A 26132-nucleotide genomic window follows, 5' to 3' on the forward strand; every position below is an offset into this window, starting at 1 on the left:
GTGCATCCCGGGACTTGTAGTCCAAAGTACATTTGCGACAAGCTTCTTTGTGATTCACCGCGCTGATCCCATGGGATTTCCCGCCAGGGACGAACAGATCAATTTGTATAAGGTGAGTTAGGTCTGACCGTGTGTGAGCGCGCGCGTCTTTCCCGGTGGGAGGGCAGGGAAGGAAGGGAGCCGGCCTTTACCTCCCGCGGGGCGGGGCCGTTGGTTTCGCGTCGACGGCGTCTTCCTGGCTCCGCCCCTTTGCCGGGCCTGGCCCGCCCCTCCTTCCTGGAGTCACTGCTGAGGCGGTGGCGGTGGCGGCGGCCGGGAGTGGGGTGGCGAGCGGCCAGCGCGACACGCGCGGGTCCGGACCTTATGTGGTGACTCGTGCTGCCGTCAGTGCCTCTTGCCCCGCCGGCGGGGCTCGGGCTTCCCGCGGCGGGATGTTCTCCCGAAGGAGCCACGGGGACGTGAAGAAGTCCACCCAGAAGGTGCTGGACCCTAAGAAGGACGTGCTGACCCGCCTGAAGCACCTGCGGGCGCTGCTGGGTGAGGCGCGCGCCCCAGGGTCCCGGGGTCGGGGACACCTGCCGGGGGGAGGGCGCTCGTCACTGGCCGGCCCGGAGACCCCGGAGCTGGCGGGGAGGGGTGGCCGGGCTGGGCATGCCCGGGCGGAGGGTGGGGTGGGCGTCAGACCTCCTCGGATTCCTGTGCTGGGACCCCCGGGGCATTGTTCCGGCCAAGCTGCAGCCTGGCCTCTGGCGCTGCGCTGCGGTGCTCGAATGTAAACTTAACTCTGGGTGCTTGTCCTCCCGGTAACCTCGAGGCTGGGCACGGCGGTGACCGTGACTGGCTCCTGCCCTCCCCAGCAAATAAACCGAGCCCCAAGTGGCAGGCACACTGGAGCGTGCGCGCGCACACACTACACACACTACACACCCATACACACACACACGACCGTGCACGCACCCCCTCCCAACTGTCACATCCCCACATTGTTAAATGTTAATATTTGAGGCTGACACCTTAGATGGACTGATAGCCCTAAGTGGTGTCAGCATGAGCTTAAATTGAGCTACCATCTCCTTCCTGTTTAAACTTTTGACTTTTGAGTGCAAGCCCCTAAATAGACTGATTCTCCATATTTAGCTGTCAGCAATCTTCCTATGCCTCCTTTTAAATTTTAGGTGTTATTTTGGCTTTTCTTTTCTTTCTGCCTTTTTTAAAATGTCTTATTCATTTTTTTATTATTATTTTATGTTCTTGGTGTGAAGGGGGCTCCTCTGCCTGTTTGGAGAGAGGGTTTTTTTTTGGGGGGGGGGAGGGGGACCAGAGAAACTTTCCAGGATGACAACCATGGTTCCATGTCTGTTCTTATGGCCTCCTAGGTGGAAGTTCTTCTTGAACACAGGTGCATCTGCCTTGTAGTGGAGCTCACCTACTCTTCTTTGGTATAAAGTGCCCGCAGGCCTCCTGTTGTCTGCTGCTAGTGATCTTCCCTCCTCTCCCCTTTCCCCTAACTTCCCCTCCTTTTCCCCTCCCCTCTCCTTCCCCTTTCCTCTCCTTCCCCTTTCCTCTCCCTTCCCATCTCCTCTCCTTTCTCTTCCCTTTTTATTCCCTTGTCTTTCCCCCTCTTTTGTCTTTCTTTAGTCATTTATTTGGATTGATACACTTGCCTGTCTATGGGCAGACTTGTCCATAATCTATATGCATTTCGAGGCCAAGAAAAAGTCACCTATGTTTCTCTTCTTTTTTGGGATACCTTTACTGGCCCTATCCTTTAGCTTTTTCCTCTGAAGGCTGTTCCTCTATCCCTTGAGGCTCAGCTCTACCTCTTTCTTTTGGATGGTTAATTGGAGATAAAAGTCTCATGGCCTTTCTTGCCTGGGCTAGCTTTGAACCTTAGATCTCAGCTTCCTGAGTATTTAGAATTACAGGTATGAGCCACCAGCACCCTGCTAAATCACTTAATTTTAATGTGGCTGTCACTTGAGAAAATATAGTATAAAGAAAATTCATTTTATATGTGAGAGTTTTAAGTAAACATCTTACTCATGAGATTAAAAATTTGCTAATTATTAATCATTGTAATCTGTGAGTCACTTCTAAGGGGGGAAAACACCAACAAACCAACAAAAAAACAAACCCCAAAACAAAAAACACCAAACTGACCAATCAAACAACAACAGAAAAACACCCTAAATCCAAATACAAACTAAAGACCCAGCACCCAAGTGAAGTTACTCATTCTCAGATTCCTGGAGATAAAACTTTCTTGTTCAGTTTGGAATGAAATGTAAATCAGTTACTGTTATAGGGATTAGTTTCAAGACTTTTGAAAACAAAATGAGGTGGTTGTGGTTAAATTGAACTTTCCTCTTCCTGTAGTAAATACCACTAGCACACAGGTTGCTTTGTGACTGGGTTCTTGGTAGTGACTGATTAACACCTTCTGTAGGGGTATTTTTGATAAAGGAGAGTTGAGCAGTATTTTTAAGACATTTGATACTGTGGGACTTTTTGTGCTAGAGAATTTAAACCTTTGTTCTGTCCAAGTCTACAAGCTTAAGTTGGCTACATTTTATAAAGACAGAATCAATTAAACCTAGGTCAGACTGGTTGCATGGATACTCACTCCATTGCTACCATTGTGAGAAAGTAGATAATTTTCAAGGCTGTGTAACTATAGTTTCCTCTAAGGTGTATGTCTTATTTCAAAGCACTCATTTCATTGAACTTATTATGACCTCAGTTTTGTAAGGTAGAGAAGTTATTTGAGTTTCCTTATATGTGTTTGTTGTTGTTGATGCAGTTGTAATGGCTAACATTCTTTTGTTTACTTCTATGATCTTTAACTGTAGGAATTAGATACAGTTTGTCTGAGGATCTCTAGGCATAAAGTTTAATGTAAACTTTTTGGCACTGCTTATTTAATAAAGTTTGCTGAATAAGCAAAAGGCTCTTGAAGTGAGACATGGGAATGAAGCCAAAATCAAGGAAACTGAAGGAAATTAGTAGTAATCATTATTGTATTTTAATGTATATATTTTATGTAACACTTGCTTTTTACATATTTTATCTTCAAGTAATAATAAAGAGGTTATTTTTTTTTTTCACACGTAAGGCTGGGTTTCCAGCAGCCTGTCCCTGCCATTCGCAGCTTTATAAACTTGGGCTAGTTACTTACTCTGCCTTGGAACCTCAGTTTCTTTACCCTCTTAAATGAATGTGGTATGGTGTGCTGTGGTATGATATGAGTTGAGTATGATGTTTAAGTGACTTCAGCTTGGAGGAGACATTTAACGGCTTCCTCTTGCATTGTCTTTCTTCCACCATTAATTGGATACAAGTATTTTCCCCACTTTTCCTATTTTTGATAATAGCAATGGATTTATTTTTTCTTTATCAAAAGTAGATTATAATCCAAACAATTGTCTGGGAAACCACTGTAGATAGTAGAATATAGCTTAGTATCATGATAATGTCTCCAGATTTGCTCAGATACGTAGGCCTGGATAAATATTGCAGATTGTCCTGGTTGTTGTTTTTTCAACCATGGGGCTTGAACTCAGGGCCTGTGTGCTGTGGCCTGAGGCTCTCCCCCATCCCTCATTCAAGGCTAGCGCTCTACTACTTGAGCCACAGCATCATTTCTGGTTTTCTGGTGGTTAATTGGAGACAAGAGTCTCACATACTTTCCTGCCTGGCCTGGCTTTGAACTGTGATCCTCAGATCTCAGCCTCCTGAGTAGCTAGGATTATAGGCATGAGACACCAGTGCCTGGCTTGGCCTGATATTTTAAACTTTATTTTAGAATAGAGGGAAAACTGAAGCCTTACAAGGTGCGAAGCTATGTACTAAATTTGATTATGTTTATTAACTGAATTAGAGGAAGAATGAAAAACTGGCTTCATTGGGAAAGGATGAGTAAACAAAGTAAAACAAACAAAAAACATTCAATGTATTGCTCCATCCAAGATTCCATGTCTAATTGAAAGCTGAGTACCTAATATGAGCCCCAAATTAGGGTAAAAATGATACTAATATGATAGGAAGGGTCAATGTAAAATAATAAGCATGATATTTTATATAAATACACAGTTGATTATGTGTTAGGCTTTATAGGATTTCAGAAGACAAAAAAAGGATGACATAGAAACAGTGTCTTGAGGAGGTTTTTTTTTGGCCAGTCCTGGGCCTTGGACTCAGGGCCTGAGCACTGCCCCTGGCTTCTTTTTACTCAAGGCTAGCACTCTACCACTTGAACCACAGCACCACTTCCAGCCTTTTCTGTTTATGTGATGCTGTGAATTGAACCCAGGGCTTCATAAATGCAAGGCAAGCACTCTATGGCTAAGCCATATTCCCAGCCCCTTGGAGAAGTTTTAATTCGTGCTAGGGCCTGAAGAATATTTAGACTAGCTTTCTCTAATAGAAATGTAATGTGAGCAGAGCATGATGGTGGTGCATGCCTGTAATCCTAGCACTCAGGAGACTGAGACAGGAAGATGTCAGTTTCTGGGGTGGTTTGGGCTACATAGTGGATTTCAGACTAGCCCACTACATAGTGAACCTTGTCTAAAAAAATTAGAACAACAAAACATAATGTGAGCCACATGTATAAGTTTTATTGCAATTAAATAATAATAAAAATAAACAGGTAGAATTACTTTTAGTATATTTTATTTAACCTCACACATCTATTAATAGATATATTTAATACTAACAATATTTTACATTATTTTTCCATAATGTATTTGAACTCAGTATATATACTGTACATTACTTTATATCACAATATACATTTATATACTCTATGCTTATAGTATATATCTATTCTTGCTAGCCACATCTCAGGTATTCAGTAGCCAAATGTGGCTATTGGCCACACATTGGACAGAGTGGGATCAAAATTTGGGGAAGTAGAGGGGGGCATTCCAGCTAGTCAAAGGAAGATGGAAGAAGAGGAAGAAATACTGTGATATGGGAGTAAGGAAACCAACATGACTCCCTCTTCATCCTGTGCGGGAATGATGAAGGGTAGCATTGGACACAGAGGATAGGACAGGGTCCAAAGGCTAGTGTCAAAAGTATGGAAAGGCTAGGAGTAGAGGAGGACAGTGGGGAGGAGAAGGGGGCTCATCGTACATAGCTTTTTTGCCTCCGTTGGTAGCTTAGTATCTATCCTAGAGGTGTAGAACTTTTTAGTAGGCCAGTGGATAAGACTTGAGAATCATCTTTCCAATAGAGCCAGGATGAACAATTTGGGAGGGGTAGAACTGAAGGCAGGGGGTCCATTGAAGGGAATATGGAAGTAATGGAGTGTGCAGATGATAAATTGCCTGAAATAAGATGCTGCCAGTGAATGAAGAGAAGGAATAGGATTCTAAAGATCTGAGCAGTAGATCTAATGGGTCTCTGTAAGTGTGATAATGGAAACCAGGGATGCAGAAACAGACCCAGGAGTGGTAAGCGTGAAGAAGAGATTTGAGATCAGAGGCTATGACAGTCCAGTCAAATCAAAGATTTAGACCTCAGAGTTAGAACCAGAGAGAAAACAGTTTCTTACAAATGCTCTATATATTGACAGAGCAAAAATATAACATTTAAAATTATTTCCCCTGGTGCTTCTATTGCTTTAAGTGGTTCACTTATAATTTCAAATAATGTTCACCTTTAAACTTATTTTATTATTAGTATCTTTTACATTCTGTTCTCTCCTCTTTTGGCAGTAATAAAGTTAAAACTCAGAGCCTTGTGCTTGTTAGACTGATGCTCTGCCACATAAGCTCCGCCCCCCCCATCCTTTTTTGCTTTAGGTATTTTTCAAATAGAGCCTCACATTTGTGCCTAGGCTGGCTTCCTGTATAGCTGGGATGACAAGTATGTGCCACCACCTCTAATGTTTTTATTGGTTAGATGAGATCTTGTGAACTTTTTGCCCAGGGTGATTGAATTGAAATATTCCCAGTTGTCCCTTCTGAAGTAGCTAGGAGGCTACAGGTGTGTGAGCTACCATACCTGACCAGTTCCTATCATTTTTAACTACAAACATTTGCCAAAATAATCATTTCTTTTTCTCCTTTCTGATGCAGTTTTGCTGTGTAACATAGGCTGACCTTGAGCTCTTGGACCTCCTGCCCCCACCTCTGGAGGGCAGGAATCACAGATGTATTGTCATGCTTTCCCTCTCCTCCTCTCCCATTCTCTCTCTTTTATTTCCTCTTCCTTCTGTTTTCCTTCTTTCTTCCTCTGATATAAGTCATGCCTCTATACTCATCCTGTGAAGAAGCTTTTTCTATATTTTGTGTTTTTTCCTTAGAATAGGTTTTGTGCCAGTTAAATTGCTAGGCTCGAAGCATGTTTATGATTTGATCCACAGTGCTTTCTTCTGTTGCTCCATCGGCCCTGCCACCACCAATGTTTGAGACTACCATTTTCACTGTACTCTGACTAGCAAAAATGACCTTTATATAATTTGTTATTTTGTGGCAGGTATTAGGGATAGTGAGATTGTATTAGACGGTGCTAGAGAAGTCTGGAAGGAATTGTGGCTAATGATGAGGGTGGTAAGTTTGATGTTCTATATGTTGAAAAAAGGTAAGATCCAAGTAGAATGTCTGGGAGGAAGGGTGTAGAGTGTAATGAGAGGATGGAAGGCTATGATATGATTGTTTATTATCATGGTCTCATTTGACTCTTCCCACTGCTCTGATGAAGATAGTGTTCCTGCTCCCAACCTACAGATGAAACAGATGTAAGAACTTTGTCTTCTAGTTCCTAGCCTGTAAGTAGCAGAGCTGGCATCCATGTTTATAAAGCCAGTGCTGTGCTTCTGCTACCTATCTGATTCAAAAGGATATTTACTCAACAGAAAATATGTTTGCCCATCAGAATGAATGTTCACATATAAACAAGACCTTTGTTTTTATATGTCTCCCCAAAATGTTGCTGTGATGTTTATAGCTCTTTTCCTGACCTATCTGTAGTTTTCCAGGGAAGATTATTTGGGAAGATGATGTTTCATGTGAGCCTACTAAGAAGATAAAAAAACTGCTTTTGTGTTTTAGTGTTCATTGACTTCTCTATGCCCATGGCAGGTCTAGCAGGTGGGTGGTAAGATATTTGCATAGGCATTAATGCCTCATAGGCATTCTACTTCCAAAACAAAGCTGGGAGATATTATTTCAAGTTCTTCATGCAGTCCTCATATGATCACTCTTGACTGACACTGTCTGAAGCAAAGTGATTTTTGTGAAAATGCTCCTGTTGTTAGGTTTTTCACCAGTTATGGATAGTTTATAAACTCCAAAATGTAAAATGAACTTGTATGTGTCATACAAATACACAGTCTTGCTTCTGGGGCTTAGATTTGTCTAGATGTGAAAAAGGTGAATCTAGGATATATGTCAGAGCTTAGAAGTTTTGTTCACAAGAACTAGAAAATATGTTTTCACCTTTTGTTCTGAGAAGGAAGGTCCAGAATGTTTATTTTTATATAAACATTTCCAATTTGGACTTTAATTTTGTATATAAGCACTTTATTTGTGGATAAGCATAAATACTGTTTGTAGTACTAATCTTTGGTTTCTGAACTATCAGACAAAACTACAGGGAAGTTGACTTTTTTAAGTTGACTTTCAAAGTAGCAACTGATTCCATTTAACTTTGAAATTATTCTAAAAAAAATAGGAATTACTGCTCTGAAAATTAAGAATGAGCCAGTCCAGGCAGACAAAGCACTTATCTCCAATTCACCAGCAGAAAGCTGAAGTGGAGCTGGAGTGGCTCAAGTAGTAGAGTGCTAACCATGAGTTAAAAAGCTAAAGGGCAACTCCTAGGCTTTGAGTTCAAGCCTCAACACACAAAAGGATAATTAATATGAAAATGTAGTACACAACTACCTTGTCCTTGGATGGAAAAAAATTCAGTTACTATTTTTTTGTCCATTGTGTGAGTGTATGTATCCGTCTGTGTGTGTGTCTGCTGTATTTATGTTGTGTTTTCAGATTAATAAAGCATAAGCCCATTACTTAGGACTTGGAGAAATAGATATGTAAACAGTGGAACTTGTCAGAGGGTTTAAGCTGCATGGTGGAATGGGGTGGAACTGTAGAGGTGGTTACAGGTGCAGAGAGGAGCAGTAGCCACCTCTCCTGAAGATTTCTGCCAGTGCTTCCTGAGGAAGGTCAGGCCTGAGGTGGGATTTGAATAATGGACTTTGCCAAGTGGTCAAATTGGGATGAGAGCACAGCAGGGAGAACAGCTCGTGCCAAGGTTATTGTGTGAGGCACCCTGGATTTAAGTGTATAGTGAGTGGATTTTACCCTGTGATACAACTAGACAATGGGAATCTGATGAATTTTATGCAGAGAAAGAGTCAGAGCAGTTGTCCTGCTTTTGTGGAGTCTGGGAGTTACCGTCTCTCATGAGACTTGAATCTTAGAAGCTGATACAGCGGTAGTTCCCATCCTATTGGATTGTAAGCTCTTGAAGACGTATGCTGGTAATCGTCATTTGAAGATACCTACCTCAAATTGAATCCCACAATCAATGGCTGCAGAAGAGAAATAGAGAGTAGAGAGATGGGAAATGAGGGAGAACCATAGACCCTGAATGAATAGAGGGGTTTAACTCTTCCTTTGCCAGATTTACTCCTGACCTGATGTTACAGGAACTGGTAACTTGCTTTTTCCTTAGCTAGCTTAAGTCTTGCAATTAACAGAGTATCAGGAAGAGAGATTCCAGTTCAAGTATGTGAGTAGATACGATTTTTCATTTTCTAAGAATGAAAGAATTTAAATTTGTAAATAGGAGCAAATGGAAAAGAACAAGATTGAAAAAAGATAATGGGGTATAATAATGGAGGAAAGGTATGATCTACAATAGCTTTAAGAGTGGAGGGCAGGATGGTAAACTTGAAGAGAGCTCTGCACACTCTTTCTCTGAGATCACTTGAAGAAAGCGAGAATGGGGTGCTGGATGACAGACATGTGAAGAGGGCTCTTGTGCCATGATTTTGTTTTCATTGTGAAGGTGTAAAGGTAAGAAGTGAACTCATCTGCTGAGCCAGTATTTTCACTGTCATGATAGGATCTTGGTATGTCTTGCTCCTTCTTTTATGCCATGTGTCTCCCCTTAAGAAAGGAAATACTGTTATCTGAAAGTGCTTTTTTTTTTTTCTTGTTTCCTGTTCTTTTGGGAAGTTATCTCATAAATATATTTAGTCAGAGGGAGAAAGTTCTTCATAGAATGATGATAATTTAAGTACAGCAGGTGTCATATCTCCTGCCCTACCACTCAGTGTCCATGTGTGCCCATGGATGAGTGTGAGGTGGGACTGCTTTATACCCCCTGAGATCACTCCTCCAGACCTGTCAGTGTGGGAGTATATTCCTGCCTGCCAGCTGTGACTTTGGTGTTTAAGGGTCATTTTGATTTTCTGTACTGTGCCTTACATAGGATTAGTAGCTTATGTTCATCTGATACTTTATACTTGTGGTATAAAATATATTTTCAAGTTAGCCAAAAGTGCTATCTTAAGAAATAAGTTCTTATTAACCTTAAAATAATTTATTAGATATCTGTTTGTGAATGTATTTTAGGTAGTCTGCAGTGCAAATTACAGCCTCCTGTTTTTGTCAGTTCAAATAGATATTTTTAGGCAAGAGAATGCAAATCTACTAACAAAATCAAACAACTGAGAATTTGATGAAATTAAAAGAGGAACTTCCAGAAATTATATCTTTTAAAGGATTTGTGTCTGAGATACTTTGGAATTCTCACTTCAGGGTTTTAGCTTTGAGTTTTAGAAGATAATTTTTTTCTTTTTTCTTTGCCACTCCTGGGGCCTGCCACTGTCCATGACCTTCTTTTGCTCAAGGCTGGCACTCTGCCACTTGAGCCATAGCTCTCCACTTCTGACTTTTTCTGTTTATGTGGTACTGAGGAATTGAACCCAGGGCTTCATGCTTGCTAGGCAAGCACTCTACCACTAAGCCACCTTTCCAGCCCCAGAAGAGAGATTTTTTTTATAACACCACTGTGTCTTTTATATTGTTTTAGAAGCTAGAAGCACATATGGAAGATCTTGAACACTACTTTAAAAGTACTTATAATCTCTAACAGTAAACACATGCTTTGGTTTTGCTATTGTAATCCCTTTTTGATGAAGTTTAGGAACCCATTGATGATGCCTTATGTTTGATTTTAAGTTTTAGCACAGTCATTGATCATTAACCATGCTTTCAAGGACACACAAGTTATAGTAGCATTGCTTGTATCCATTGTAGCTCTGAGAATGCACTAATTCCACTCATACTTTGTGCAGCATGATTGACATTCTGATCAATCCTGGCTGATGTCTTCTGAATCCACCAGTTTTGAGCCAAAGTTGAGCTTCCCTTGGACCATTCCCAGCCCATTATTGAACACATTTATTAATGCTGCATATTTCTGTGATGGGCACCTGGGTTGAGGACTTCGGCTTAGCCAAAATTTTCTGAGAACTGTGCTGAAGTCTGAGACTCTACTCAACATTTTTTCTCCTTCACAGAAGTCAGAGCTGCAATAGTAATCTGTAGCCTCTCATTGCCTTCTCCAGCTCATTTCCTTTTTATCTTTCTCAGATGTTTTTCCCTGGAAAATCTCTTGTATGTATAATTCTCAGAGTCTACTTCTCTCAGAGCCTAAACTTGTTTTCCCACAAGGTATTTTACACCCTGCTCTGTAAAATTCTTCTAGAACACAGCAGAAGAACATGACATCTACTTGCTCTTATCCTGTAGTCATCATCCCATAAAATTTTGTAACACTAATTCAAAATTGCTGTCCTTGGGCTTTGTGTCTTTGGTGTGAGTATGTATGTGTGCAACACGCACACACACACCACAGCTGGGGCTTGAATTTAGGATGTGGACCCTGTACCTGAGCTTTTCTTGCATAAGGCTGATGTTCTACCACATGGATCATAGCTCCACTTGCAGCTGTTTGCTGGTTAATTGGAGAATCTCATGGACTTTTCTTTCTGCCTGGGCTGGCTTTGAACTGCGATCCTTAGATCCTGCGTAGCTAGGATTATAGACATGATCCACCAGCACCTGACAAGACATGTCACCTTTTCTTGAAACAGAGAATAAATAATGAACTGGAAAATACTTAAAACTTATAAGAGGAGAAATAGTTACATCCTTAGTACCTTTTTTTAATGTGCTGATCTTTTCCTACATATTAACAAAAATATTGTGTAATGTTTAAAATATATGTATATGCAAAGTCATAAATGAAGAAATGATAAAATTCACATTTTTAATATTGCTCTTCACTAACAATTCAAGATATAGAAACTTAAAGAATATAATATTTTCCCCATGATATTAGCAAAGTTACTATTTTTTTCTTCTTGATTTTTTTCTTTCTGTGTACTGTATGAGCTCTCTGATATACATTTGATAGGCCTATAATTTGTTATAGTCTTCCTGGAAAATAATTTGTTAATGTTTATCAGTGATTTTTAAGATATATTTATCATTTCTTCCTTTTCTAGGAAATTATAGTTGATGAAATTCTAATAGTATTCTTTTGAGAAATGCATTGAAATAGTGTTTGAATTTTGATCAAAGCAAAATTCACATAATATAAAATTGTATAGTAAACATTTATTAAAGTGAACACTTAAGTAGGATTTAGAGTACTCACTGCTTGCTGTAGCACCACACCACCTTTACCTCCAGAACATTTTTATCATTCAACAGAAAACTCTTAACAATTGAACACTTATCTCATAACCAGACTGGGCTTTTTATTTTTTGAATATTTTTAATATTATAATAATACTACCAGAAGGTAGTATATTTTGTATACTTGTACAAGTCAGGACTCTTGGTTGCAAGAAAAAAAACACCCAGTTTAAACTAATTTAAGCAAAAGAAGAGATTGAGTAGCACATGTAACTAAAATTTTAAGGGCACATTTGATATTAGCTATAACCCTCCACAGGATAAGTGTCGTCAAGGGAATTCAGTCACATTCATCTCCTTCTGTTTTCTCACCTCTATGGTGGAAAAATACTCCTTTCTACTGTTGGTTATGGGTTGGTTTAGGTTTTTTGATTCTTATTCTCAGGCCAACTCACCCAAGTATAGGCTTTGCCAGTCTGACACTTCTCTGCATCTATCTAGTAAGTAATGGGAATAGTATGGTCCCTCCCCTCAGGTCTAAGTCATAGTGCCTTGAGAACCTCTCTGATTGGCTTCATCCGGATCATGGCCTACTCTGCACCAATCATGAGGTAGGAGAGATAGAGTCAAGTAGGGAGAAGAGTTAGTTTGGATCACTTATCTTGTTGGTAGAGATAATGTCTCACTCTGGTTCCTGTGTTTCTGAGAAAGTAACCCTGGAAAGGTATTCTAGCGTATTCCTACATAATACATCACTGGTTTTATTCTCTATGCCTGTGTCTATTTATCTCACAAGATGATGGTCATTGATTTTCTTGTGTGTGTCTGCTAATAATCCTAGATCATTAAGACATCCATAAATGACATTTTATACATTTTTACCTAGGGCTGTGGATATTTGAGAATTTTTTTTTTATTAATTTGGGGGAGATGAAGTATTGTCATTTGAACAACTAGAATGGGCCACTGTTTAAGTTTACCTAGGTTAGACTATCTTCATTTGTTAAAACTCATTCTACAAATAGTTACAAACACCTGCTATTTGCAAATGAAGCTCCAGATCTAGTGGAACTCTCCTTCTATTAAGGTAGATGACAACAAGCAAATAAATACTTTTCCAAATATTAATAATAGAAAAATGAAACTTTACAAGAGTGCATGTGTGGGGCTGGGGATATAGCCTACTGGCAAGAGTGCCTGCCTCAGATACACGAGGCCCTAGGTTCGATTCCCCAGCACCACATATACAGAAAACGGCCAGAAGCGGCGCTGTGGCTCAAGTGGCGAAGTGCTAGCCTTGAGCGGGAAGAAGCCAGGGACAGTGCTCAGGCCCTGAGTCCAAGGCCCAGGACTGGCCAAAAAAAAAAAAAAAAGAGTGCATGTGTGCTTTTGTTGAGATGCTGGGGGTAGGTCAGGCCTTGAAGAAGAGGAGTTTCAACTGAAACCTATGATAATGACTGAGCAGCTTTGTGATTATTTTAGGAAATAGTATTCCAAGCAAAGGGAACAAGTGCAAAGGCTCATAGTTATATAAATAGGTGCTGAATCTCGCCAAAGTCCATACAGTTAGAAAAGAGAGGGAGCAGGGAAAAGGAGCAGGGCTTGGAGAGGAAGTACAGGTAAATCTAGGTGGGGCACATCTTACTGTTAAGTAATAAAAGATGGGGAGGGGCCTCAGAGATTATGAAGAGCAGGAGAATGATTTGAACTGACCTTTAGATCTGTAAGAATCACTGTGGTTCTTGCATGAAGAATAGACTTGCTTGGTTAGCTTACCAAAGACTGGTTTTATGATTATGAGCTTTCTTTTCAAAGTTTCTTTGGTTTTGTTAAAATGTCAGATCCTAAGCAGTGACTTGTGACAGAAAAGGGTAAAGAGAAATGATTTTGGAAAAGTGAGTAGTCTTTGAAACCATGGCACATATAGGTGTGAAGGAAGATAGGGTTACAAATAGCTTATGTTTCTCCTTTGTGTGCAGGGAGAATTGATGAGAAGACAGGGTAGGAACACTTAGTGCCAGACAATGAGACAAGAAGGAGTACAGTGGGCCATATTCTGGGAGTCCTGTAGTGGCAAGAGCTTATAACAAACAATACAGACATGGACTTGCTGTTACCACAAGCTAGTGACAGGCAAGGGCAGACACAATAAAAAGTACCTCAGATGTTGACAAAAAAATAGAGATCTGCCTGATGATGGGTGAAAAAGCATGAACACAGGGAAATGTTGAGGGATCAGTACATTAATAATTTATCTAGATAAACAATTATAAAAGGCAGCAAACATTGCAGATTGGCTCTATTCTAGATCTCCTAAGACCCTGTTTTGCTGTGTTGAATGTGTTTCTTAGAAAGAGACCTTGAGGGAACCTAGATCTTTGGGTTCTGTGTTGAAAATACATGATTTTTGTGAACTATTTTTGGCATACAAGCCTTATGTTTTATTTGGATAGGTGGCTGTGATTGAGATAGTTAGGGACTACCACAAGAGGACAGAGGCATGTATATTTCTGGGCCCTGAGCTTGTTTCTTGTGAAAATTACTGTGTATGTTATTTTCTTTCATCCTACCCTTTTGCTGTTTCAGCTGCTGTAGCAGCCCAAACACCTGAAGTCCTTCAGACTTACTAGAACTCTCCTTCTATTAAGATAGATGGAGCTGGGTGCTGGTGGCTCATGCCTCTAATCCTAACTACTCAGGAGGCTGAGATCTGATGATCACAATTCAAAGCCAGCCCTGGCAAGAAACTCTGTGAGACTCTCCAATTAATAACCAGAAAACCAGAGGTGGTGCTGTGACTCAAGTGGTAGAGCACTGGCTTTGAGCTGAAGTGCTTAGGGCAGTGTCCAGGCCCAGAGTTCAAGCCCCAGGACTGAAAAAAAACAAACAAACCCAAAACAGCAGATGGACAACACACAAATCAAAATATTAAATATTATTTCCAGATATTGATAATAGAAAAATGAAGCTTGACAAGATGAGAAGAGTGTGTCTGTGTGCCTTTGTATACATGCTGGGGTTAGGGAAAGCCTCCTTAAGAAAAGCTAGTGACTGTCCATTAGATCACCCCAGCAAATCAATAAAACTTGCCTCTCCTTTTATTTGGAGAGAAGACTAGTCTCCTCTTTGTCAGTAGTGAGTCCCTTCTGCTCAAGCCTTGCCTATATTCCCATGTACTTGGTTTAGTCTCATTCCTGTCTCAATACCAAAGATTCTATCCTGTCTCTGGTAATGTGGTGATTCAAACTGGAGGTTAGACATAGAGGAGGATCTTATGATAGTGCTCTAGAACTATCATTTCTGAGTATAGATCATATCTTTGGATTTACAGTGTGTTATTAAAAGACTCTTCTGGTAGTTGACAGTACTGGGCTTAAGCAGAATCTTAAGTTGACTTTAGCCTTCAAAGATGTCGCATTTGCTCATTACCTGTGCAGTGCAAGGTCTTCAGTAGTTGGATGGGCAATTTCTTCTTGCTGGATTCTATTATTTTTCTATACTTTGCAGAAAGTGTTGTCTAGAGAAACATAACTTTTCTTAAAGACAAAATCTCTACATAATCTAAATAATTAGATCACTATGGACATTATTTACAATGCATATGTGATTACAGAAATATAATTAAGATATTGAATAGGAACTTTATTTACTATTTTTAGAGCCTTTTAGAATTGATAAAAATACTACTTCATTATCTGGGTTTTGACTTTTCTTCAGAGTTGAAAAGTATGACCTGGAAAAAAGTTTGGCCTAGTGTCATGAGTTGTTACTGCCGAGTTGCTTTTTTTCCCCTTTTATGGTATATTGTCTGGCTTTGAGAAACATCCCTTTCCAAAACCCTCTTGAACCAGTCCTCCTCAAGAAATAGTATTTTTTCTTGTTCTAATCTTTATATACTTAATATAAAAATCAGTTAGTGCAAAAATAAACAATTTTTTTTAAATTGGAAAAACTTCTCAAATTCTGCGGTCCTTTGATAACTATTAGTATTTGTTTTTGTGTTTTTAAATAAACCTGTGGTCTGTGTTTGCTGTGCTATTTCTGTTCTCTGTCTCTCATATACACATATATACAACAAACATACTCTCATACATGTACACCCATATACAGTCACACACTCATACAGAGTTAACTAATCATTATACATGATCTGACATTATTATTATTATTATTATTATTATTATTTTTTGGCCAGTCCTGGGACTTGGGCTCAGGGCCTGAGCACTGTCCCTGGCTTCTTTTTGTTCAAGGTTAGCACTCTGCCACTTGAGCCACAGTGCCACTTCTGGCCATTTTCTGTATATGTGGTGTTGGGGAATTGAACCCAGGGCCTCATGTATATGAGGCAAGCACTCTTGCCACTAGGCCATATCCCCAGCCCCCACTATTATTTTTTAACATCACATTTCTTGGATATTTTTGCACATTGGTAAGGGAAGATTTACATAAATCCTTAAAATTGCTATCATGTTCCATTGAATTCATAATAAATTCTCTACCACCATTCTTCAGATTTTGAGTTTCAGTCTCTTATATACTGTCAGTTTATTGTGTGCCTGGGAGTTCCTCTTAGCAAACAGGATAAGGGTCTTCAGTTGTTTGTAGAGGAGTGACTGTGTCTGGGCTGTTGACAGAAAGGGACAGACAATTTTCTGGAAGCAAAGTAAACTCCTGATGGAAGGCAACTGCACCAAGTCTTTGTTAAGCAAACTTCACAAAGAGGCCCTCTTTTTAATCTGCTCCAAAGAAAGGTTGTTCTCCTTGGAATCTGGCTCTGATGGCCTTTGAAAATGAACCAACTTCTGGACAGTCTTTTAGATTTAATTATTTAGTTTTATGACTTACACTGTCTCCTCTGTTCTTTCTTTGTTTTATAACAAAATTAAACAAAATATATTTCTGGGTATGCTTCTCTATACCTTCTCTGTCACTTCCTATTAGTATCGGATTTCATCAGTTGAGCAATGTGGGATCCTAAGTGTGTGGGTACCAGGTGACCTGCTGGTGAGCTGCCCTTTCTGACCCTTCTTCCTACAGGCATTAAAAAATCCCACCTGCTTCCTGTAGTTGCTGGAGAGTTAATTAGTCACTATATGCAAATCTGTTTTGTAAGCTTTTATTATTATTAATCATAATTATTTGGCACAGAACATTATTTGATGGCTTCCCCCATTTTCTCTACTACTTTTTGGTTTCCTTAGTTGTTAAGAATGGAAGAGAGCCAGGCACTGGTGGCTCATGCCTGTGATCCTCAGGAGGCTAAGATCTAAGGATCCTGGTTCAAAGCCAGCCCATGTAAGAAAGTCTGTGAGACTCTTATCTCTAGTTAACCACCCCAAAGCTGGAAGTAGAGGTGTGGCTCAAGTGGTAAAGTACCAGCTTTGAGTAAAAACAGCTAACAGATAGCATCTAGGCCCTGAGTTCAAGCCTATTCCTTGACTTTTCCCAAGTGTGTAGCTCAGACTGTAGTATAGGCTCCCACCAATTCATATAAAAAAAGGCAAAGCAGTAGTGCATTTGACTTTAAAAAGTCTGATATAACTTGATTTCTATGAAATGAATATGTTTAATATATTTAAATATACAAATACATTTGATTTGAACTTCTTTTTTCATTGGTATATGGTATGTATTGGCATATATGGTATATGCTATATTGGTATATATCATACTGATACTTGATATCTATTGAACAAACTTGATATCTATTGAACTGTCCATTTAAGAAATTTTTGACACAAATATTTTAAATACAAATAAATCTTCATACACAATTGTTTTATGTACACAGACTGTCAGTCTTGGATAGCAAACTATTAATATTTTTCTTATTTCTAATAATTTTGCTTTGACATCTGGTTTACCTTATAAGTTTAAAGAAGTGAAAGAAGTATACCTTAGAAAATAAAGTAAAATGAATATAATTTTTACAATCTTTTCAGTTGACAGCACACTTCAAATTTGACAGCCTTTAAATTTCATAGCACACTACTGGCTACTGTCAAATTTATTTCAACTGTCTATAAGAATGTTTTTGGTTGCAAGTAACAGAAAACTAAAACATAAGCAAGTAGTAAGGTTTGTTTTCTCCTATAGAAAGAGGTCCCAGGCTAATCCCAGTGCTCTGAAGGGATATTGAAGCAGGAGAATATTGAATGGGAGGCAAGGCCATCTTAAGTTAAATAGAAAGATTATCTCAAGACAAAAGCAAAAAAACAAAACAAAACAAAACCCCCCAAACCCCAAACAACAACAACAACAACAACAAAACCAACCAAAAACCAAAAGCAAACCTGAAAAATCAAGAGGTCTAAAACCAAGACAACTTTTGATTTAGCTAGTTTAGCAACTCCGGGATTGACAGTCCAGTCTCTTTCTGCCTCTTCTTTTACATTGTAAGTGTGGTAAGTTTATCTTTAATGTGATGAAATGCCCACAGCTACTCAGATAGAATAATATTCAGAGGTAGATCTTCTAAAGTCCCTTTAAGGACCATGAATTATTTCACAGCTATCTCCATCAGACTTACTTCTTTTTAGAGTCTGCAGCATTGGGTCATAGGCTGGAGCCCTTGTAAGTTACTTGCAAGATGTATATTGCCAGCATAATAGACTCAGCTGCATCAGATCTCATCCCTAGGATTCAGAATTGGCTAGAACCAACCCTCCCTCCCTCCAGGGGCATCACTCTGTGGAGGAAAGTCCCTGAACAAACAAGGCTCTGTTAGGAAGAGTAATGGTCTATTTGTAGGAGGTGGTGAGCTGGAGTGGATCCAATAGTGTCTGCTCTAGGCTGTTCTCACTTTTTTTGCAATGTTATGTAGAATTCCTAAGGAAATGAATTTTCTATTATAAAATTTTGAATGTATATTTTATGGAGTTTTTTTCTAGCTTATATTATTAGGGGACTTTATTGTTACATCCCCACACATTTTTGTGGTGTTCCATCAACTTCATCCCCTCTAGCACACTCCCTGTTCTCCTCCCCTTGAAAACGAATTCCCAGCAGGTTTCCTTGTTCTATTTTCATAGTTGCAAATTATCTCTTTGGACAGTATTCAACTTCCTTTATCCTCCTCCCCAGCTCAATCCCTCCCTCTAGTCTCCACCCACTGACAGTCTATTGTTCCCCCCCACCCCCTACTGATCAAGAGCTTTGAGTTTTTATGCTATCCTCATATATACTTGCAATGCATTACAAAGTTATTCACCCTTTTTCTTTTTCCTTTATAGATAAATCTTTTCAAGTTTAGACAGTATAACTAGTATATACAACACTGTTATAACATACTTATGAAACAAGTCTATCAATGAAGCTAAAAGACTAAAAGTTTATGTCTAGCAGATAGGAATATATAATTTATTCCCCAACATGCCTCCAAAGTATAATGCCTGGCTTCTAGCCTCCAATCTTTCTTGTGGGTCAGGCTAGTGGAGTTTAGGCTCAGGGCACGTGTATATCAGCTCTAGGAACTAGGAAGGCTGAACATTGGCCATTGGGTTAAGAGGATGCACCTTTTTAGAGCAGTGGCAACAAGAGCTGGATTGTACTGGCTGCTTTCATTGGCTGGATGAGTTTAACTGTTTTATTATTATATGACCTAAGTTAAATAAAAAACATTTATGTCTCACACAGGCCACTGTGCTAGGCTCCCAAAAATAATTTCACTTGAATCAAGGTTGAAACTAAGACTAGAATAATAATATATTAATAATAATAATTATTATTATTATCATCATCATTGGCCAGTTCTGGGGCTTTGAACTGAGGGCCTAGGCACTGGCCTATGCTTTTTTTCTCAGGGCTAGTGCTCTGAGCCGTAACTCCACTTCTGGCTTTTTGGTGGTTAATTAGAGATAAGAGTCTCATGAACTTTTCTGCCCTAGCTGGCTCCAGACTGTGTTACTCAGTTCTACCTACCTAGGATTGTAGGTGTGAGCCACCAGCTCCCGGCAAGACTCAGATTTTATTGAGTGACTATGTTGAACAGGAAAAGGGACAGGAGGATTAAGGAGCAATGAAAAAGATAATTGAATAGATGATCAGAGGAAACCAAATTGGGAAAGACAGACAGGACTTGAGGGACCATATAGACAGTGATGGTTGGGTGTTAGATTCAAGAACCCAGTGGGGTTGAAGTTTTGTTAGAATTTAGGTTCCAGGTATGTTCAGGAGAAAGAAGAAATGGCAGGTGACAGGAGAATGAATTGTTTGAAACTGAGACTTCGGAGGCAAGAAGTAATGACTAGGTCTTATACCTTGCTGTGGGTGTGGATGGTGGAGGTGGGGTGCCAAACAGCCTCATTAGAGATGAGGAAGTTAGGCATCATCCTGGTAAATGTTGAAATCACCAAGAATGAAGGCAGAGCTGATTAGTAGAGAGAATGGCTGTCAGATTCCAGGCCCTGGAATCTTTGGAAAATGCCTGGGGTGTGTGAGAGACACTATACCACTCCAGTTGATGGAGGTTGTTGGTATATAGACTGATACTATGAGGAGCAAAAGATAACTTTTTATGTGTGAGATGGTAAGGACCAGAATGGTCTGGAAATTGTAGTGGGAACAGGGAGGCCACACATGTCATCTAGGTCAAGTGATACATGGAAGGACGACAGAAGCCTTGCCTGGTGACTTGTAAGGGAAACTGTTCTCATGGAGCTGCTGATTTTCAGGAGGAGCCCAAGGGAAGGGGGAGACCCTTAAAGACATAGTAGGGAAGAGGAGATTTCATGAATTTTCTTGACTGAAGTAAGTGGGAGGATTGAATTAGGGATGCTTAGAGCTATGTGAGGATGATGGTAAGAGGAAAGGATCTTGGTAAACAAGGGGTTTACTATCATAGACACCTGAGTATAAGCCTGATGTGCACCTCAGAAATGGCCCTAGATTTCTTCTAATGTCGTCTTACTATTAAATATGGCTTCTTAGGTATCATATGGTAGCCAAGTAAGAGAGAGGATAGGTCTGACAGTATGGAGTGGACTCAGGAAGGGGCCAGAATTACCTTGAGTACATTATTAGTTAGCTTCTGAATGATTTCAGAAGTAGTTCTTTACTACATATGTCTAATGCCTAAAAGTAAATGAAGATCAAAGGTATGGTACTTTTTTAGAACATTTTTTGACATAAAAAGTCATGTAAAAAGTATACTTGTTAAATGGGTTTTGATCCTTCGTTTTTTGGGTTTTTTTTTTGGTCCATTGTGGGGCTTGAACTCAGGGCCTTGGAGCTGTCCCTAAGCTTTTCTCCTCAAGGCTAGCACTCTATCACTTTGAGCCATAGTGCCACTTCCAGTATTTTGGTGGCTAATTAGAGGTGAGAGTCTCCCAGACTTTCCTGCCAGGGCTGGTTTTGAACTGAAATTCTCAGATCTCAGCCTTTTGATTTTTTTTTTTTTTTTGGCCAGTCCTGGGCCTTGGACTCAGGGCCTGAGCACTGTCCCTGGCTTCTTCCCGCTCAAGGCTAGCACTCTGCCACTTGAGCCACAGCGCCGCTTCTGGCTGTTTTCTGTATATGTGGTGCTGGGGAATCGAACCTAGGGCCTCGTGTATCCGAGGCAGGCACTCTTGCCACTAGGCTATATCCCCAGCCCCAGATCTCAGCCTTTTGAGTAGGTAGGATTAAAGGTATGAGCTACCAGCCCACCTGGCTGGTTTTTTTTTTTTTTTTTTTTGATTAGTAAAGCTTTGCAGAAATTTCATAAATAATCTTAGACAAAAAGATGCAGAGATGAGAAGGTTAGGGAACACTGAGGGTGTGGGGGAAGTATGGAGCTAGGGATAGAGTTTCTTTTCTGATCTGACTTTGAAGTAGGACACTGGAAGAACTTTGCTGTTGGTATTTGGATTTGGGATAGAACTTCCGCCAGAAGCCAGAGATGAGGATGGAGTTTGGGGGGAATTTCTTTCTGATGGGTTTGAACTCAGTGATTGGGTACTGTCCCTGAGCTTCTTTTGCTCAAGGCTAGTGGTTTACCACTTGAGCCACAGCTTCCCTTCCAGCTTTTATGGTAATTTATTGGAGATAAGAGTCTCATGGACTTCCCTACCCTGGCTGGCTTCGAACCACGATCCTCAGCTAGGATATATGCATGCACAAGAGTGTCTGGCCGTTTTATTTTATTCTTTTTGCTGTTGGTCATGTGGCTTGAACACAGTGCCTGGGCCTGAGCACTGTCCCTAAGGTCTTTTGCTCAAGACTAGCACTCTACCACTTTGACCCACAGTTCCATTTCTGTTTTTTCTGGTAGTTAATTGGAGATAAGAATCTCAAGGACTTTCTTGCCTGGGGTGGCTTTGAACTGTGGTACTCAGGTCTCAGGCTTTTAAGAAGCTAGGATTATAGGCCTGAACCACTAGCACCTGGCCCACCCATATTTTTATTTTTAAACAGTGTAGTTTTAATATTTACTTATGTAATAGTTATGTCTCAATTTTTAGCTGACATAAATGATTAAAAGAAATCATGTTATTGTTTGCTATGATCTTCAGGAATGACCTTTTCTTGTTTGTAGGAAGGGATTAATAATCAAGCCTATTCACCTATCTAAATTCTCTGGTACATTTATTCAATATACATTGAATGTTGTTTCCTTGGGTGTGTGGAGATCTGACACTATCTATAGTATTGTGGGAGAGACTGAGGCACACAATTACAGGAACCTGCTGAGACCAGTAGACTCGCTGACAAAGGAATGGGGGAGTTGAACATGGTTTACTTAGCTAAGGGAATTGAAGGGATTCTATTCCTCCTTCTTTGTCCTTCCCATTCTGTTCTCCATTTTTGATCACATCTTAGTTTCAGATTCTGATCACTGGAGGGCTAGAACCTTGTTCAATATGCTTTCTGCTGTGTTTCCATTGTATGAAGATTTTGTATTTGCATATAATCAGCATATCAGACATTTTAAAGTCATTATAGAAAGGCCTTTTTAAGATATGAATTTCCCTTTTATAGTAATGATAATGTTAAAATTATTGTTGAGCTACTGAAGCACACCATTCCTTGGACATTTCCTGCTTTAATACTGTTAACTCCTGAATTTAGGAAGGCTTCATTGTGAAAATTTTGTCTCTTCTCCTAGGAGAGGCCACCTAGATAAGGTATTTACCTGTGGCCAGCACTTTATAGCACTTCACTGCATGTACAGGAAGTTCTCAGGCACACTGGCTGTTGTCAGGAGGAAGAGGTCTTCTGGCAGGCTGGCCAGCATAGGTCATATTTGACAGAAAGTTTCTATCAGCAGACAACCTCTGTTATTTGGATTACTTTTTTTTTTTTTACTACTTCTCCTTTAAGGGAGGGGGGAATGTGCTACAGTTGGGGGTGCCCTCACAGACTTACTGGCTCTCATAGGAGTAAAGCTGTTTTGTGCTAAGTTTCTTGTTCTGCACTGGCATTTCCACAGTAATGTTTCATGAGCCTAACAGCAACAAGCATCTCTTTCCCTCCCTTACTGTGTTTGGGTCTGTGCTAACTGGGGTGGTTTCTACTAATGATTTCAGGTTGCATGGGGTTGGCGCTCTACTGTTGGGTTGGGTTCACTTGTGTTTCATGACTTTCTTCATGAAGCTGTTGGAAACCTAAGAGCTACCGTAGACTCTCCTAGGCAACACTGTGCCATCTTTAAGCACCTTTTTGACAAAGTAGGTCAGGAGATAATCCCTGAATGAGTGTGGGTGGGCACCATCCAGAGGTGTGGTTATAAGGGAGGAATATTGAATTGCCTTTTTACAAACCTTGGCAAGAGAGGACACCAACCTAGGCAGTCGTTTGAATGGGAAATCAGAATCGCATTAGCTTGAAAGTAATGGTGCATCACTAATGACGAGCATTCTTGACAACATTTCTATCTGGCCACCTATTTATTATACTCATTATTGTTCTTGTTCTTATTGTTTCAAAATTACTTTCATTAAGTTGCCAAGTTTGCCTATAATTCTTCATTTATCCCTTTCCTCTGTTACCACCTATGATTTTGATCATCAGGTTTTCAGTGCCATTCATTATCCAGAGGATTTGAGTGGAAGGATGGGATGGTGAGGGGTCATTCCCAACCAGGGAGAAGCTGAGCATGAGCTTCTTGACAACTTCCCACTGGGGAGTCTGAATGGGATAAATACTTCCCCTACTTAATTTGGTGCTTTCTAGCAGTCTGCTAAGGCAGGTTTTCATGAGATTATTTTATGGCCCTAGTAGCTAAAAAGCAGTAGAATTGTCATTGAAAAGGTTTATATGTGAAAGGAGATAAAGGGATAATCCCACTAGTTTCATGAGTATGTTTGTTGGCAGTGTTTCTTGTTGTATTGAGATTAAGGGATACTTAATATGGGATGGTCTGATTAAGTATATGAATTTCTGAGACATTGAATGACTGTGCTTCATAGTTAGGTGAGGTTGTTGAGATGGCCTTTGCCAGAAGCTAGGTATAAAATTAAAAAACCTAACATTTATTTAGTGCTTACAGGTAGACAGTCTCATAAGAAAGTATTTGACACATGCTCATTTTATGATCACAGCAGCCCTGTAGCATAGGAACCATCCCAAGCCCCATTTTTCAGAAGGGATTGTGGAACAGAATGTTTGACTTGTCTATACATCTGTAGCTTCTGTGCTTTGAACTGAGACAGTCTGCTCCAAGTGCTTTGCTCTCAGCTTTAGTAATGCTTTTTAGCTAGGTATGGAGGAATTGTTAACAGGAAGTTTAGCTGTATAAATGGGTAGGAGAGAGCAGTCTTTTGTGTGGCACATAGATTTGAGATACAATGAAAAGTAGCTTATTGGGCAAACTCTGCAAGGCAGTTTGTTACTTGCCTCCCTGTGGTTGACTTGGGTGTATTTCTCTGAGTTTTGTGCTAGTAGTAAGGTAATATGCTAGCGTCCTTCCTGTCTGACCCTGAGGATCAAAGGCTGTTTCTAATCTGGTTCTGCTGCCTGGCCTATCTCCCTCCTATCCCTTCTTCACTGTTCTGTCAGGCTATAGGAAGGTGCTTGAGTTGCTACTTCTGTGTACTCTCTCCCTCTAGTTTCTTATTTCTTACTTTGGACTTTTCCTCCTGCTTCTTTTCCTATAGCTTTCCTGCTCATTTTCAAGGGAATCATTTACTTTTTCTAAATTCCTGGCCTGGCTTCTAGTTTTGATTTACTCTCCTTTGCTTTGTGTAGCTATGGTTTGGAATCAGAAGCCTCAGGCAGAAACTCTGCCCACATCCTAACTGTGTTACCTTGGGCAGCTCATAGGAGATTCTGACTCTGAGGTTTCTTTCTCTAGACCATACCTGTCTCATCTACTTCACCGGGTTGTGGAATAGCATACATTCATGAAAATGTCTTTAAAGCATAAAGCAAACCTTCTGCTGTTGTTATTTTTGCCCTTAATTGTGCCAGCCTGGGCTTAAGACATGCCTTTGCTATTGCTGGTTTGTTCACCTGAGCATCCTTGATGGCCTTTGGTCTTATTCTCTTTGAATTTCCTAACCCATGGCACATTGTTAGTTGGCATGGGAAGGGGCTTGGTAAATATTTGAATGAATGGATCAAGAAAGTCTACCTGAAGAAAGCTTGCAGTTACATTTTTTCCCATTTAGCAAAGCCTTTCTTTGTCTTGTTTTAGGATAGGGAAGAACAGGGTAGAGCTCATACAGTGAAAGTACAGATCTAGTTTGAGTGTAGGGTGGGTTGTATTAGCTGACCTTGAAGGGTTAATGGGAGCTGGCTGGGGTTGGTGTGCTCTGACAGAGGACAATTAGTGGTAGATGGGCTTGTAGTTTACACTGGAATTAAATGTGCAAAATCCTTCCTTGGAACTGGCAGATTGTGCCTAAGGCCCTCAAGGATTCCTTGGTAAGCTTGTTCATGAGAATGATATCATCCATATGGATTGATGATACTAATTTTATTACTATTAATTTTTGTACTGGTAAATTCATTAGTTACTAGGAATTTCTACTGCTCTGTGCTCAAATCTATTTTGGTAAAGTAAATATGTGAAAATGGCAGTTCATATACCTTTAAAAACACCTTATGAGCATTATTTCACAGAATCAGGGAAGAGTTTTACATGGAATAGCCTGATATCTTAATGAAAGGAAAAAAATTATTAAGATCCATCTGTATTATTATTATTAGCTTTATAGAATCTGAACATAGCAGAGGATATGGTTATATACATTTACAATATTAAGACCAAAAAGCAGTGATAACATTCTGTTACAGATTGAATGACAACACATTTTTTTGGACTAATCCTAAGTAATTTTAAGAAGGCTATTCTAATTTCCCTCCAGTTAGTAAGTTTGTTATTCTAAAGCATTAACTCCTTGGTTAGGACCCTGTGAATGGCACAAGCAGCTGTTAAGAAAAATGTACAGAGATGTGTTGGTAATAGACAACTACTCTGATGTAAGAGTCAGACTTCTAGTAGCAAGTGATCTTGCTCTTCCCCAGTCAGTGAGTACTTGTGCCCCA

The 26132-nt window shown here is 39.9% G+C and overlaps 1 protein-coding gene across 1 annotated transcript in view; it reads left to right on the top strand.

The window, feature by feature from the left end:
- The first annotated feature begins 295 nt into the window (after positions 1–295).
- The window catches only part of Ralgapa2 (Ral GTPase activating protein catalytic subunit alpha 2), a 304413-nt gene continuing 278576 nt past the window's right edge, over positions 296–26132 (top strand). The window contains exon 1 of the mRNA XM_048348713.1: positions 296–537. Coding sequence (XP_048204670.1) covers positions 432–537 — 106 coding nt within the window. The 5' untranslated portion in view covers positions 296–431. The remainder of the gene's footprint in view (positions 538–26132) is intronic.

Source organism: Perognathus longimembris, chromosome 6 (assembly GCF_023159225.1).
Source record: "Perognathus longimembris pacificus isolate PPM17 chromosome 6, ASM2315922v1, whole genome shotgun sequence".
Taxonomy (NCBI): Eukaryota; Metazoa; Chordata; class Mammalia; order Rodentia; family Heteromyidae; genus Perognathus; species Perognathus longimembris.